The sequence below is a fragment of the Leiobunum rupestre genome, chromosome 7 (assembly GCF_980474605.1).
Source record: "Leiobunum rupestre chromosome 7, qqLeiRupe1.1.hap1, whole genome shotgun sequence".
NCBI classification, from domain to species: Eukaryota; Metazoa; Arthropoda; class Arachnida; order Opiliones; family Sclerosomatidae; genus Leiobunum; species Leiobunum rupestre.
Genome location: NC_143390.1, coordinates 12,666,101 through 12,682,950, shown reverse-complemented (window position 1 = coordinate 12,682,950; position 16,850 = coordinate 12,666,101). Strand labels below are relative to the sequence as shown.

Here is a 16,850-nt window from a genome sequence, read left to right as displayed (position 1 = left end):
TGGAATTCCGGAGCGTATCAGTAGCCCTTCCGGAGATGACCGTTTGACGCGCTTTCCGCCTCTCGAAAGGGAGGATGTTTGGCAGAAGCCCTTGACGCGGCTGATATAATTCTATTCCGGGCAACACCGACTCTCGTCTGTTTACGGGCGGTTTATTTTTAAATCGAGATTCAAGAGGACGAAGATCGAAGCACTCGAGTTAAATTACACGTTGTGCTCTCTTCAGATGTTACTTTTAACGCGTCTAAATAACGGCGCCAACCACAGTTTTACTCGCCTGACGCCTTTTTTTCAAAGTGCTAAAAGAGGGCACTTAAGTTGGCGATAAAAAAGTAATCTGCTAAAACGGCGAATGCCTTCCCCGAGGAATAGTTGGGCCCTCGGAAAAGAGATTTTCCGCCAAAGAAACGGGAGGATGTTCAACTCGTATCGCGAAGGGAGGAACTTTACCGAAATAAAGCTACGCTTGGACGTATTTAGAATGTAAACGATATTGAAATCTAATTACGAAATACCGAAGTTACATCATAGTTATTACGTTACTTATGGTAATAGTTACGTTGCCTATCACGTTACGGTGCAAATTTTAGCAACATGGGACAGTCCAGGCCCGTAACCAGCCGCCTAAACTAGGGGGCGCTCAAATTTTGTTTTGGGGGCCGACAATGCCTTGATACTAAAACTCGTTAAATTGCAAAGGAGGGTGGTGGCAAGTCCTTCAAACGTGCGTTATAAACGCAATATAGATGTCGCTAGTTTCCGTATTGGTAACCGGGATCAGTAGCCACTGACGCCTTTGAAACTGGTCCTTGGGGCCTGTGGCCCTACTATCAACATAAACTGGTTCCGTGGACCAGTGACCCCTTTTTGGGTATGAATGAAGGACATTTTTCCTACACCAGGAAAAAAAACCCGCAATCCTAAATTCCTAATTGATTGATTAAAAATGTTGATTAGAGTCGCGAAATTACTCATTTATCGCTTAAACATTTAATCAAAACATTGTATACAGTGAAATAACGATAGTCGAATCATTGTATAAATATTTTATTTATAAAATTGCTATATTTAAAAAATAATATCTTCACCGTTACAAGCCCAATTATGAAAACCTAAGATTAGTCCACAGTCCTACTGAAGTAGCGCTATATAGTCTTTGCGAAGGTTTAGGCCGGTTTAACTAAAATTTTAACGTCTAATCAGCGGTCTAGTTCGCAATAAGAGTTATTACGCAGGGTTGCCACAGTTTTTTCTCATAAAAATTCCCTGACTTTTCCAGGTTTTTTCCTGACTATCTCCGAAGATTTTCCCTGACTTATTTTGTGGCTAAATTTTGTATTTGTTTACCCTAAATTTTAGTAAAGGTTTCCTAATTGCAACCGAAATTAAACTCCCTGACATTTCCCTGATTTTTAGACTAACTTTTAAAATTCCCTGACTTTTAAACCCACATTGAAATTCCCTGACTTTTCCAGGAATTCCAGGTTTTCCAGGTACCGTGGCAACCCTGTTACGATTTCTATAAGAGTTAAAAACTTTGTAAGAGCGTTTCCTAGTTTCATAATTGTATTGGAAAAACAAAACTCAACGCGCAATTTAGCGAGTCCACAAAGAAACTAGGCAATATAAATTGGGCTTGTTTACGACTTAAAAACCTTCGTATCAAAGCCGCTGCAAGGACGTCCATAAATCAAGTCGGGACAACAATGAGCGGCCCTGTTAAGCGGGGGCAGCGATAACCAAACTAACGATACGTCAAGGTTGTCTATTTAACGCGATTTAAAGCCAAGCCAAATTCCCAATTGCAGTTCTGTTTAGAAGTTATTATTTGTTATAGATAGTGAGGGGGGTGGAAGCTATAAAAACGCTTTATACGGTCGTCGTCGCCCCCCGGAATGATCCGAACCTGGTGGTCTACTTCGGCAGCTCCTTTTACGGGTAGAAAAATCGTTGACTCTGAGGTCGAACGAATTCGTTTTATCAAGAATGGATTTATTTCTGGTGTCGGGAGAATGACAATGGGCGTCATGGTCGAGTATTCTCCTCGGGGCACGAGAGGGGGAGGGACAACGTCACCGGCGTGCGCTTCAATGACGTCAGTTTGAGGGAACCAATGAGGTTAGGGGGGAGGAGCTTACTGTTGCAGCATGAGGGGGATTGGTAGCGAGGCTAAACATCATCAACATAGTAATTCTCCCGATGGCATTCTTACTTTGAATAGAAAAGTCAAATGAAAAGATATAGGCATGAGGGGGGTCTTATACGTATGGGGGTGCAAATAAATCACAAGACAATTTATTTTCTTTCTCCAGTCTTTAGCGAGGAGCGGGCACCCTTAAAAAAATATCTGGGATGGAGATGACTTTACAACATGAACTGCAGATTCCCCCCCCCCCCCATTGGGCCCTAGTGGGTGAATGTGTAACGAATAATATTGTGTAAAAAGTGGCTTACTCACATCCGCAAATATTTTGGATGATTTTCAAAACGTGCCATTTTTCGGGCGTAATCACGTTTTAAATAAAACACTTTTATAAAACGCATGTACTAGACTTGTCATCGTAAGTTCATAATATTTTTAAGATGTGTGCGTCTAGCGGAAATATTTCACTAAGAACTATTCACCGAGGAACAGGAAGCTGATTATTATTATTAAATCGACCCCTAGCGATTTGGAGAAAAAAATTTGACTCGCTGATGCCATTTCACTTCGGTCCAAAAAGTGACAATTTTGGAAACAAAACGAAAATAATTGGGTTCCTAACTAGTTATTTAGGCTCGAGTTTAAAAAGTTTTTATCATTATTATTAAAACTTTTTAATGACTTAAATATTAAAACAACAATGGGGTAGATTTGTATGAAATTAGATTGGGAGATAAAAGTATTTTTGTCGAAATTGGATTAGACGAAAATAGGCATTTTTGGCGAAATAGTCTTAGTCGATAATTCAAAAAAACGGTCAAAAACGCCGCCGCCGATCAGTTTAGTAAAATATTTTCGGCGGCGTAGTCGTAGGCCATTTTCGGTATGGAGATACAAGCCAGAAGGCAGGCAAGGCTGCCAGATTTCGATAGACCGAAAACGGCCAACTCTCAATCGACTAAGACTATTGTTTTAGACGAAAATAGGCATTTTTGTCGAAATTGGATTAGACGAAAATAGGAATTTTTTGGTAAAATTTAACTGGGCGAGAAAACAGCATTTTTGGCGAAATTGAGATTGGATTAATTGATAATTGTGAGCTCTATTTTGGGGGGGGGGGGTGCACCTTTCGCCCTACAGGCCCGTGCTATATCACCCAGGGGCCCTATTTCCCAAAACAATTAACAAAGCGGAAACCCAACGGCCCAAACATTAAATGAATAAAAACTCGCATTACGAAATTGGAAGATAAAAAAAGGAAAAGCTTTCGATTGACCTTTTAACCTTCCCCACAAAGAAAAATGTCTCCCCCACCCGTAGCCAGGGTTCTTCAAAAAATAAAAGCTACTCTTGAATCATCGAAACCAGAATAGAAAGCCTATAGACCCACTCCTTTCGAAACGTTTCTTGATCACAAAAAGCAAAAGAAAAGTTTCAACAAACGCGTCTTACGAAACTTGCATAATATTTGAAAAAAATAAATAAATCCAAAAATTCGTGATGGGTTGCTATCCCCGTGGTTCTTCTCCCCCTCCCTCTCAGGGCCAAAAATTCTATTTAAGAAGCTTTTAGCGCTTCACAATGGGGCGCCTCGAAAATAACGCTTCGTCAAATATTTATTCAATTATACAACAAAGTGCATATATAAAGAACCTTAATGGATGATAAATAAGAAAAAAATTCCGTTTTATATACCGCTATGTTATTTATTTTTATCATTAATCAAATTGCCGCAAAAACGCCCATCGTGGGAATATTTAGGTTCTTTTTTGCGAAGATGTTAACTCGCTCAAGTTCGTTAATATTACTTTTGAGTGACGCCACCTACCGGAAAGAATCTAATTAAAAGATCTTACTAATAGAAATCGGATTTAATTATATCGGTTTTTTCTTCTTCAATGTTGTTATTGTTCGTGAAATTTAATTTAGAGCAACTATGACGAATTGCGGTTGAAACGCCCATTTTAATTTACTTGATTTATTTCTTAACTAAGAGGTACCTATGTTTTTCATTACTTTCGAAATTAAAAAATGTAATAGGAATTTTGGGCTTGGAACAGAAGTAAAATGTTTTTTTATTAATATTTATTCTTACAATAGAAGCTTTCTACAGGTTTTGCACGATCTTCAAGATGATATTAATTTACGGGAATTACAATAACAACTTTGTCTTGGTAATTAACCAAATAGGCTTTGCTTCGGTAGCTTAAATTACAAACAATTTAAAAATACGTTAAATATTTTGGAAATTTAAAATTCTTCTTAACTAAAAACAAACAATATTAGAAACTTGGAAATTTGGACTTCTAAAGGCTTTTGGTTGTGTCTCGAGTACTAATATAACTGTTAAGTATAACAAGGAATACATACCTCTAGCTAGTTCGAGTTATGTATTCCTGGTATAACCGATTCATTGGTGAAATAATTCGGTGGATTTCGGAGTAGGGTACCCTATGACGTCATTTTACTCCGTTTCTGTGGTTACAAACGTTTTCCCAAAATGCTTCCTGTGTCCATTTTACCAGTCTTACCAGAGAAATCCCGGATAGTTGGACCATTTAACAGTGTACTGTTTTTACTCCCGCTTTTGAAGAGGAGTAAAAAGTGTAGCCTCAATACTCTGGCCTTGACGAATAGTTCTCGGATAGAGTAATTCTCTGCACCAGAACAAGCGAATAGTTTAATTTGAGCCAATCAACTTGCGAAATAATTGAGAAGTCGATAGAACGTTTATGCAGCCCCTGTGGCGCTGAATGAAACAACGCGAGACCGGTTAATGGGTCCGCTCGAATTCCGCTTCGCCAGGGAAGAAGTAGGTAGCACACGTTCTTGACCTTTCAACTCGCCGCCAAAATACCGGTCATCGAGCATTAATTACGCGTAAACGGACTCTTAAATACGCCGCCGGATCTGAAGGCAATGAACTCGCCGCGATGCCATCACGCCAAATGATGTACACGGTTGCACCCAAGCCGCGGCCAACAGATGCGCCTTTTTTTGCCTAAATGTTGGTTTGTTAGCGTGGATAAACGAAGTCAAGGCCCGGAGAATTTCATTAATTATTATTGTACTTCCAAGATTTTTACATTTCTGCGGCCAGGTTTAACAGAAGCGAGGGGTAATTGGCCCTAGTTACGTTAAACACAAGTCGTACAGCGCGTGTAAGCAGATTCATTTTTGATTTAGTTCATAACACCTTTAATTATTTATTTGTAAATTTGGAAAACATTTATAAACTATTTTCAAATTTGGAAAACATTTATAAACTATTTTCAAATTTGAAAGACATTAATACACTATTTGTAAATCTGGAAAAAAAAACATTTATAAACTATTTCTAAATTTGAGAAACATTTATAAACTATTTGTAAATTTGAGAAACATTTATAAACTATTTGTAAATTTTAAAAACATATTTTATTTTGTATGTCATTTAAATTATTTATTCGTAAATTAATTATAATTTATTTACTTTGTGTGTGGTTATTGCGCGTAAATTTTAAGCAAAATTAACCTCAAAATTTTACCGTATAATATACGAAAAATGAAACGCGGTTATACATTTTGACTCGCAAAAATCAGCCGTATTCGGTTGACCTAAAAACAATTTCGATAAGAGTTTAAACATACAAGCCTATAGCTATAATTTTCGACAGCTAGTATTAACTTCATAGTGGGTCAAGATTTCGGTGAAAAACATTTTTCAAAGATTCAAATTACCGGGAAAAAAATGATCAAATATCCATAATTCATCGTCAAAGAGTTGCGTAATCACGTTAAAAGTCTGTCTGGCGTTATCCGTAAATACGTCAAGGAAATTTAGTCCCATTAGCATCGGGATGCGGCGAAATGGCTCTGACAGATCGACACATATCAGACGAATGTCGCGATAACCCGGGAACGCCACGAGAAACCCGACCCTTGAAATGTTGTCACACCGAAGCCTTCTTAATCCGCTAAGGCCTACGCAACATAAAAAAAGCAGCGAAGGAAAAACGTGTTTTTTAATTCTCGCTAGATGTCGCTCGTTTAAAGGCAGTATATTAAAAATCTAAAAATCGTCCGCTAACACGCGCTGTAACTGAACTAGCGTCAGGTAGCGCAAACTTTCATTAAACCTGGCAGAAAAGTACAATTAGGTGATCAACCATTAATGAAAATTATTTTTACTTACTTTAAGGGAACTAACGAAAACGTGACTTATATTAGTTACTTTGGACACTAAAGTAAACCATATTATGAAATAAAAATAAAAATATCAGCGTGATGAGATGTAAACTAAAATATTAGGTGTAGGTTACTTTAGAATACAAAAATTCGACCTACGTCCTGGTTAAATATCAAAACTAAACACTACTTCCAATAAATATTGATATTATATACACGAAGAAAATGGCTATTACACTACGACTGCGGGTAAGAGCAAAATTTTTAATTTCTTAATCGAGCGCCATCTCACTCTTTCAAAGCGCAAGTTAGAGAAGTTGAGAAAAATCTCCGATATGTAGGCTATGATCAGCCCCGAACGTGCCGATAACGCACAGCGAGAAACCCGAGATTCAGACTTCTTGTGGGGGGCAGATGTTGTAACACGGAATCGTAACAACAAGGTTCTCTCATTTGATCGGAAAAGGGTCGCGTTTTCCGCAACATTTAACGACGAAAGGGCCGAAAAGAGCGAAACAAATTGGACGAACTTAAATTACCGACACCAGAGATGGGCATTTTCAGAAAATACATACTCAGCTCACAAGACGCTCACGCTCCTCTCAAGAGCGCTTTGGATAGTAATAATAATGATAATCAGCTAGGCTAATGCCCAAGGCACCACCTCAGGCCCCAAGTCGTCAAGCGACTTTTAAAGTCATTAATTCAGGTGGCCGGGTTACAATACGTAGGAGGGTGGTGGTCAGCCCTTCATGACACGCGAGCCAACAGCTCCCTACACTCACTATCACCGCTAACCTCGGCAATTTTATATGGAAGGGGAAACCCCTTAAACCAGTGGGGAGAGAACTTGCAAACTCAACGCGGAAGGAGTTGTTCCGAGTTTTCACCCAGTGCCACAAGCTGGGATCGAACCCGGCTCCTCTTGCTGCGAGGCGAAAGTGCTAAACACTCCGTCACCCCATTTTCGATTTGAATACTACTCAAGTGCTCTCGCGCTCAGCTCAAAGAAAATATAATCAATTTTATTCGTCTCATCAAAAATGTCAACGAACGTAGAAAACTTAATCAGTTCTTTAAAAACCGCTGAAAACCTAAACTAATTCCATCATATATAATGATAATCAACAAAGTAAATTCTAGAGATTCCAAAATAATATAAAATTCTGAAAAATCAACGTAAAAGCGTAGATTTAATGGTCCAGAATACACGCTTTTTAGGCTAATTATCATTCGCTCGTCTCAGTTCGTCAGCATTTTCAGAGTGAAAAAACAGCTCGGCTCTTCTCTCGCTCAATCTCTAACAGCGCTCATCATAAGGTCCGCTCATTTAATCAAGCTAAAATTTTGTTTAATAACTAAGAGAAGAGCTGAGCTGCCTCTTATTTTAAATAAGGGGCAGCTCAGCTCTTCTCTAAATTATTTGAAAGTTAGAGCTCATTCCGACCTCAAACGCTCCGGCCCGCTCCAAAATGAGCGAAGCCCGCCCATCACACACACTCTTCTTAGACGTGTCCAGGTTTCGTTCTTGGGCCGAGAATAAGCAGACTCGAAAAATATTAAATTTCCGAGAAAGTGAACGAAAACAGGCCACTCGCCAGCCAGCCTCGCCAAAGAATCGTATTCACACGGATTCATTCGAATACACCTACTCAAATTCGGGACAGGGAGCCTATTATATTGAATTTGCTCAATCGACAACATTATTATTATTATTATTATTATTATTATTATTATGCCATCACCCTCCTACGCATTGTAACCCGGCCACCTGGGATAAAGGCAAACAAAGTCGCTAGATGACTTGGGCCTAGGGTAGGGGCCTAGGGTATTACAAGCTGATAATTTTAATATTAAATATATTTATACATCACCCAATTTAAGACTAATTAATCGACGTTTCTTGATTCGCCCAAAGAGAATCCGAGAGAATCAAGTATCAAAATGTCGATTGCTAAAAATAATCTTTAAAATTTCTAAAAAAATCATTTTAATGTTATTTTCTCGAAGTAATTTGGAATTAATATTTCAATAGTTCAACAACATCATTTTGATGTTTTTTTAACATTCTTCTGTCACCGGCATCTTGGAAAATGGCGGCCAAAAGATTTTCGTTTCGGTTTTCTGGTATTTTATGTTGATGTTTTTAGCGTGTGACACCAAGTTTCGCGCAGATTTAAAGATATTTAGAATGATTTTAGGATTTATAACTTTTCCTAGTTTTGTTCTAGCATCTGTGTAGATCAAAGTTTATCAACTTTCTCGCTAGCACTACACAATAAATTGTTGTAATTGACAATTACCGGACTAAAATCGCGTAGTGCGAACTCGCTCTTAAAAAAGGGAACTTGGACGCGAGTAAATACAACTAACAAAATATCCTCTAATTAGTCTCCGACAAGACGAAAAAAACGCGCTGTTAAGTTGCGTGAAACGTCTAGAACGGCGAATAACACGTAACAGGATCTAATGGGCAGAGAACGTCCAAATGGATAAAATTGGAGAAATGAGTTTTCTCGAAGGCTGTTAAAACACGCACGCCCACGTGCGACCGGCACTCGATTTTCAGCATGATTAATAACGACGGAGTTCGCCAGTTAAGCGCCATCCAGAACACCCGTAGCTCACTGAGAACGTAAAAGTCTAGCTTCCAGACCCAATAGCACGATCCACTAAAGCATTGAATTTTTCTTCATTTTCGCAATTAATATTTTCAGTGTACATAGAGCCAAGTAGCGGCCAACGCGAGAAGCTCATAATCTGATGGAGTTTTGTCTGCTAAGCAGGCAGTAAAAAAAATTAGTCTGTTTAGCGTGGTTTAATTAACTAAAGGCTGTTGAGTTTTCAAGTTCCGTGTAGGGAGCTGTTTACTCGCGTGACATGAAGGTCTTGGCCACCTAGGAGCCACAAACACAAGGAGAACGCAGCTCGCCTTTAAACACGCTAACGCAGTGTTATGCACAAATTACATTGGACGAACCTTTACGCTGAACGTTTTACGGAAAGGGGGGTAGACAATTTACGAATTTCCCCCTTCCTTCTAACCAATGAAAAATGTACACAAGAAAATGCGCGACTTTGACGGGTTGCGTTCTCCTTGCGTGGGGTGCTGTGTTTGTTGTCTAACATTTAAAGGCAAAGCTCGCGTTAGCTTGGTGTATTTTTTATTAGTTCATTCCCGCTCATTATCGAGGGGCACCGGATATGAGTTTGTAGCGCCATCTATAAGTATAATTCCCATCTTGTATAGATAAAAAATAGGTTGGTGTCCCCTTGGTAGAAATGACACTTCCGATTAGCAGGGGAACAGCGTATTTTTTTTTCGGCAGTGAAACATCCTTGAAATCCGTTAATTAATCCATGCATAACTTAAAATGAAACCACCGTTAGACTAACTTAAAATTAAAATTAAGTGTACTTGTACGACAGATGGCATGTCTTGAATAGCGATCTTCAGTCAGGCCCAATGAAGTAGAATAAATAGAGATCCAAATCCGCCTTCCAGGACCTACCGTTTCGCGGGACAGTATTTGTTGAGTGGGAGTTAGGCCTAGTAAATGAACTCAATCAAATCGTGTTGGCGCCATCTATCGTGTTATTGGAAAACTAAACCTTAATATATTTTGCAAAAGTGTCTCCTTATAGAAATAGATGGAAAACTAAACCTTAATATATTTTACAAAAGTGCCTGCTTATAGAAACAGATGGCGCCAACACGATTGGATAAAGTTGAAACTTCAGAATAAATTTTCCTACTCAAATAAAACGTGTCCCGCGAATCGCAGATTGGTTTGGATCTCTATTTATTCTACCTCATTGGTCAGGCCTAGATTTAGTTAAACGGATCGAGCAGCGCGTGCTTAGTGACCTAAATACGTTCTTGGTGATGATATAGTAACGGGCGAAATCTGCAAGTAGACATTTCCGGAGTTAGAGAGGGCGGGCGAAACCGGTCTACAAGGCGCACGGCGTGAGTAGGCGACGGAAGCGAGGACCAGCAGTCTTTGGAGGTCTCCAGAAAAACAGAGGATCGCCTTGTGCTTCTTACCGGCCATCAGTCAGCCACCACTGGCTTCTTTGGCTGGTCTAAAATGCGTTCATTTAATAATACGAGGCGCGCTGGGCCCTCGAAACGGGCCAGAAAAGAAGTTGATAAAGGAAAGAGATAGAGTCGAATCCACTCACGATTTGACGGAAATTTAAATTTAAATTTCCTCGATACTGATAAGAACAGACAGCCGCCACTAACGCCAAACGAAAGGATCAAGGACACGCTCTTATTTCTCAACTTTTCACTCGATTTAGTTAGGCTGAATTTGCAATGAGAACGAATTTACCAAAAATAAACTTCGATAGTATAGTTCTAGAAACTTGCTTATTAATGTAAGAGTTACTGTAGAACAGTGTGTCAATTATAACACTGACCAACAACGGTATTTCGGGAAAATTATGGCATTTCGTTAACATTAGTAAAAAACGTAATTTTGGTGCATATTAGTAAAGAACGTAATTTTGGTGCATATTAGTAAGGAACGTAATTTTGGTGCATATTAGTAAGGAACGTAATTTTGGGGCATATTAGTAAGGAACGTTATTTTGGTGCATATTAGTAAGGAACGTAATTTTGGTGCTTATTAGTAAATAACGTTATTTACCATTATATACCGCCTGTTAACTACCACATCGAAACACTGCGTCCAAAATTTGATCGAGATGGCGGCTACTTATCAAAGGCAGGGCGTAACGTGGGGGGGGGGGGGTGGAAGACAGCAGACAAAATGGCATCTTTCCCCGGCTCCCAACGCCGTTATTTAGATCATTAGTAACCGCAAAACATATAATTTAGAATTCAACTAGCGAAATATACAACGTACAGCCAAGGTTAGACCATATACGGAAGCCGGCATAGTAACTGCAAAACGTTTTGGGTTTACAAAACAAGAGATAAAAGGGTTTATTTGACTAATATAAGCTCTTTATCTTTGGCAATTTCCATTATTTCGCTCAAAATTAATCGTGACGGCGTGAGTGCTTTCAGATAAAACCGTCGGGTTATCTCGAGCAGATTTATATTGTTCCAAATTGCACGCGGAATTTCGCAATAATCCCTCCCTTTCAAAGTTCCCTTCTGCCGTCCCAAATCATCATGATAACCGAGAGCATTTTGAGGCTCGATTTCGCTCTAATATTTCGAACGATTTAAGAGGAAGTGCGGGAACTGTATCGCGCTATATTTACGGCTCGTTTTAATGATATGCAATATACGTTAATACATAAGTAAAATAATACTCATAAGTATGATACTGGGGTGAAAGCCCGGAACCACTCCTTCCGCGTAAAGTTTGCAAGTTTTCTCCTCACGGGTTTAAGGGTTTTTCCCCCAGTTCTTCGGTTTCCCCTTTCATAAAAACTTGTATTGGTTAACGGTAATAGTTAGTGTAGGGAGCTGTTGGCTCGCGTGGCATGAAGGTATGGCCACCACCCCTCCTACGCCTTGTAACCCGGCCACCTGAATTAATGGCTTTAAAAGTCGCTAGATGACTTGGGTATTAGACGAGCTGATTATTATTATTATTATTATTATTATTATTATTATTAGTTTTCACTAAATTCAGGAATCCATACCTCTACTTGGAATGCTTATCCTGGCGTATCGCGTATGGTAAAAATACTCCTGACGGCTTTGGCCCCGCCTACGAGAGAAAAAATCCCCTCTGCGCGCGCTCCCCTCCCACGTAGTTGTTTGTTAAGAGAACATAGTGACGTCAAAAAAACCGTCAGCCACATCGAGACGAAAATCTGCCGCAATAAGCATTCCCAATAGAGCTATGGATTCCTAATAAATTTTATGCAGTGACCACAAAATGATTTCTCTAAATATTTGAGGCCTATTGGGCTTTGTTGATTTTAGGGTGGTTTATGTTTCTTCTTTTAATATAGGGAAATTTCGGTGTTCTAGGGAACGGATGGGGCACCTTGCATTCGAAACCAAGGCAAGAATTTAAACGTCTTCAAAATGGAAACTAACGGCGCTAACTTATGATCAATTGTGTATTCGGAAATTGGCATTCTGCTACTAGTGTCAGATTTATTGGCATTCTGCTACTAGTGTCAGATTTATTGGCATTCTGCTACTAGTGTCAGATTTATTGGCATTCTGCTACTAGTGTCAGATTTATTGGCATTCTGCTACTAGTGTCAGATTTATTGGCATTCTGCTACTAGTGTCAGATTTATTGGCATTCTGCTACTAGTGTCAGATTTATTGGCATTCTGCTACTAGTGTCAGATTTATTGGCATTCTGCTACTAGTGTCAGATTTATTGGCATTCTGCTACTAGTGTCAGATTTATTGGCATTCTGCTACTAGTGTCAGATTTATTGGCATTCTGCTACTAGTGTCAGATTTATTGGCATTCTGCTACTAGTGTCAGATTTATTGGCATTCTGCTACTAGTGTCAGATTTATTGGCATTCTGCTACTAGTGTCAGATTTATTGGCATTCTGCTACTAGTGTCAGATTTATTGGCATTCTGCTACTAGTGTCAGATTTATTGGCATTCTGCTACTAGTGTCAGATTTATTGGCATTCTGCTACTAGTGTCAGATTTATTGGCATTCTGCTACTAGTGTCAGATTTATTGGCATTCTGCTACTAGTGTCAGATTTATTGGCATTCTGCTACTAGTGTCAGATTTATTGGCATTCTGCTACTAGTGTCAGATTTATTGGCATTCTGCTACTAGTGTCAGATTTATTGGCATTCTGCTACTAGTGTCAGATTTATTGGCATTCTGCTACTAGTGTCAGATTTATTGGCATTCTGCTACTAGTGTCAGATTTATTGGCATTCTGCTACTAGTGTCAGACTTATTGGCATTCTGCTACTAGTGTCAGATTTATTGGCATTCTGCTACTAGTGTCAGACTTATTGGCATTCTGCTTCTAGTGTCAGACTTATTGGCATTCTGCTTCTAGTGTCAGACTTATTGGCACTTGTGATGATTGCGTAATGCACGTTGATTACTTATGGGAGATTTGGATTATACGGAGGGTAAAAATACCGCTGTATTTATTCTACCCGGAAACAAATATTTTAATGAAACAAGTCGTTAGATTGAAATATCACGTAGAGCACGTTTTGGAGAATAAATACGCTAATAGGCCGGGAATTTTCTCCAATGAATCGAAACGGAGAGTCACGAGTATCGCGCGATTGAGGCAACAGGGCCGTTATTTCTAATTGCGAAAATCGAGATCAAAGGCTACAATAGTCAGCCTAATCGAACAGACAGATTCATAGAAGAGCTAATATAGGCTATAACGAGTTTTAAGATAGGAATACCGTGGTGCCATCTGTCTTAACGTAGCTGATTGAGCCAACGTTAAAGCAGTTACCAGGGCTTCCATCTAAATCTGGAATACAATTGGGTGACCCCTTTCAGGATTCAAACAGGGTGACCAGGTACCAAAGTTTTTAGCTAACAACAAGTACTTAATTATACTTAGGGAGACGATCTACTATGAGAGGGGGAGGGGAAAAGGTCACCGGAATGTGCTTCAATTACGTGTGTTTTAGTTAGAGCTCGGCGGAACAGATTAATTATTCCAAAAATTTTCGATTATTCCTAAATTTTTTCGATTATTCCCAAATTTTTCCGATTATTCCTAAAAATTTCCGATTATTCCTAAAAATTTCCGATTATTCCTAAAAAATTTCGATTATTCCTAAAAATTTTCGATTATTCCTAAAAATTTTCGATTATTCCTAAAAATTTTCGATTATTCCTAAAAATTTTCGATTATTCCTAAAAATTTTCGATTATTCCTAAAAATTTTCGATTATTCCTAAAAATTTTCGATTATTCCTAAAAATTTTCGATTATTCCTAAAAATTTTCGATTATTCCTAAAAATTTTCGATTATTCCTAAAAATTTTCGATTATTCCTAAAAATTTTCGATTATTCCTAAAATTTTCGATTATTCCTAAAATTTTCGGTTTAATGTTTATTTATGGATATTATTCGCGTTTATAAAACGATTTAACATTAAAAAAGTTTTTATTCGGATAATTTTCGGTTATGGATAAAAACAAATAAAACGGATATTTCGTATCCAAAGCCCCAGGCCCTAGTTTTTGCGAACCAATCAGATATCGGGATGATTTGATAATTATAGGGGAAGGAGATTACCCCTCGAGGGATTGGGAGCAACACTAAATATCGTCTCAAACATTCAGTCATTCTTGACGCCATACATAAATATATTATTGGAAATAGGAGTCTATGTTAAAAAAAATCTTTATTTGAACTAAAATATCCTCAGAGCCGACTAGTTTTTAATAATTTGATTACAAAAATATATTTTTTTAATTATCCCAAAAGGTGACTAGCGTACCAATACGGCGTACCTTTGATTATTTTGTAAACCTGTCCAACAGAAGTATAAAAAAAAATATTACAGGGTTGCCACAATATTTTCAGATTCAAATTCCCTGACCATTTTCGGAGATTTTCCCTGACTTTATAATACCGAAATTAGACAATTTTTAGCTTTATATTTTACTTATAACAGAAGTTTATAAATTGAAATCCACGTACATTTAAGTACTTAAGTATTATTGCAACATTAAAAAAATTAGCAAAACTTTAAAGGAACTAAATAATAATCTAGACTAAAATTACCTTAAAAAAAGTCAAGATAAAATGGAATGACTTTTTAGGCCCATTTTTAAATTCCCTGATTTCCCTGATGTGTGGCAACCCTGTATTATAAGCTGAAGGTACTTTGAGGCTTAAATCTCTATTTTAGTAGGGTTTAGGGACCCTGAAGGAAAATGGGGATTTTTAGGTATTCCAGTGCCCAGAACTTCGGTGCAAGAAAAATAAAAAATAAGAAAATTACCTGAATGATTTGTTTCAAATCGGAGACGTAGGTCCTTTCGGTCTCGACGATTTCCAACAGCACCCTGTCGATATGAGTCATCCCGGAACTGGACACGAGCCCCGAAGAAACCGCACCATTACTTCCGGGAAGGATGCACGACGCGTTCGAGGAGGCCACGGAGGCCATGGTCGAATTCGGCGAAGAGACCAGTCCTCGCGAGTACGTCGAAGCGGTTGACGCGTCCGCGGACGAGGTCGGCGACTGGAGAAGAGAGCCGCTGGCGACCGCGTTGACCTTGGAAGATTTGACGTCGTCCTCGCTGACATCGTCGTCCAAACTCTCGATACTGGCTAAGTACGACTTCTTGACGTCCAGGCCGTTGCGGGGCAGCGAGGAAGAACTGGACGAGGAACTGGAGGACAAGGAACTGGCGCTCAACGGACGCCTGTTTTTAGCGGCGTAGCCCGCGGATGAAGAGCGGCCCACGCTGCAAGATGGCACCGTACTCGAGATACTCGAGGAAGAAGACACGGCGGTGATTGTTATATTGGGCGGCGGAAGAGACGGATGGAAGCCCGAGCCGGTGGTCGAGTCCGGAGAGCTGAACTCTTGGACGGGGGACAGGGAGCCCGAATACGGCGTCTGCCCATTGGCCGCGTTGCGACACCTGTCCGAACTATCGGTGCTGCTGGGCTCATCGTCTTTGTTTTGCGCTATCAAAGAGTCGTACATGTCCAGTAATGCGGATGCAATGTCCACCGACTGACCTGCAAAAGGTCAAGATACAAGAAATATTTAGAAACGGCCGCCGAGCAAACGGGTCTTACGAGTAAAAAGGATTCGCACAGACTGGAGCAATTTAGCAATTTTTTCCGCAGCGCGGAAAAACCAGGAAATTGGTTCCAGCGTGAACGAGGCTTCCAAATCAGTACTAATACAAACTTTACCCCTTATCATCAAGCAGGAATCTGTACCTCAACTTGGAATGCTTATGCAGATTTTCGTCGCGATGTGGCTGACGGTGTTTTCGACGTCACTATGTTAACTTATAACCAACAAATACGTGAGAGGGGAGCGCGCCCAGAGGAGATTTTTTCTCTCGTAGGCGGGGCCGAAGCCGTCAGAGTGATCTTACCATACGCGATATGCCAGGATAAGCATTCCAAGTAGAGGTATGGATTTCTGCATCAAGCTAATGATTATAAGATATCTTTCTAATAATAAAAGTTTATATCACACCCTCAAGTCCACTAATTCCCTTGAACAATTTACTGGTTAAAAACCTTCAGTTTTTATAAAATCAGAAGCGGCGAAAATTAAGCAAATTCAAGCCCAAAACCGTCGACGGTAATGTTATTGAACCGCGGAAAATTCGGGAAATCGCCACCAGAGAATAAAATAGGAAGAGTATGATTATGACAAAGGCAGAATCAATTAAAGAGGTGATATTCCCGGTGGCGTTTGCATTTGGCAGAGCGAAGAGTGACCCAAACACGCGAATGGCAGAAGCGATGCGTGGCGAAATATTTGTCTAGCCCGGACGACCTTCGAGGATGACTCACCCATTCTCGTACGCGATACTAAAAGTAGCGTAACGAACCATAAGTAAGAGATTCGGTTGAATTTCTTTACTACATTCTTTCTTGACACCA

The 16,850-nt window shown here is 39.4% G+C and overlaps 1 protein-coding gene across 3 annotated transcripts in view; it reads right to left on the bottom strand.

Moving 5' to 3' along the window:
* GEFmeso (Guanine nucleotide exchange factor in mesoderm) overlaps nt 1-16,850 on the bottom strand; it is a 112,053-nt gene that overhangs the window by 31,807 nt on the left and 63,396 nt on the right. For all 3 annotated transcript variants that reach the window (XM_090180813.1, XM_090180814.1, XM_090180815.1), the window contains exon 2: nt 15,217-15,965. In XM_090180813.1, coding sequence (XP_090036939.1) covers nt 15,217-15,965 — 749 coding nt within the window. The remainder of the gene's footprint in view (nt 1-15,216; nt 15,966-16,850) is intronic.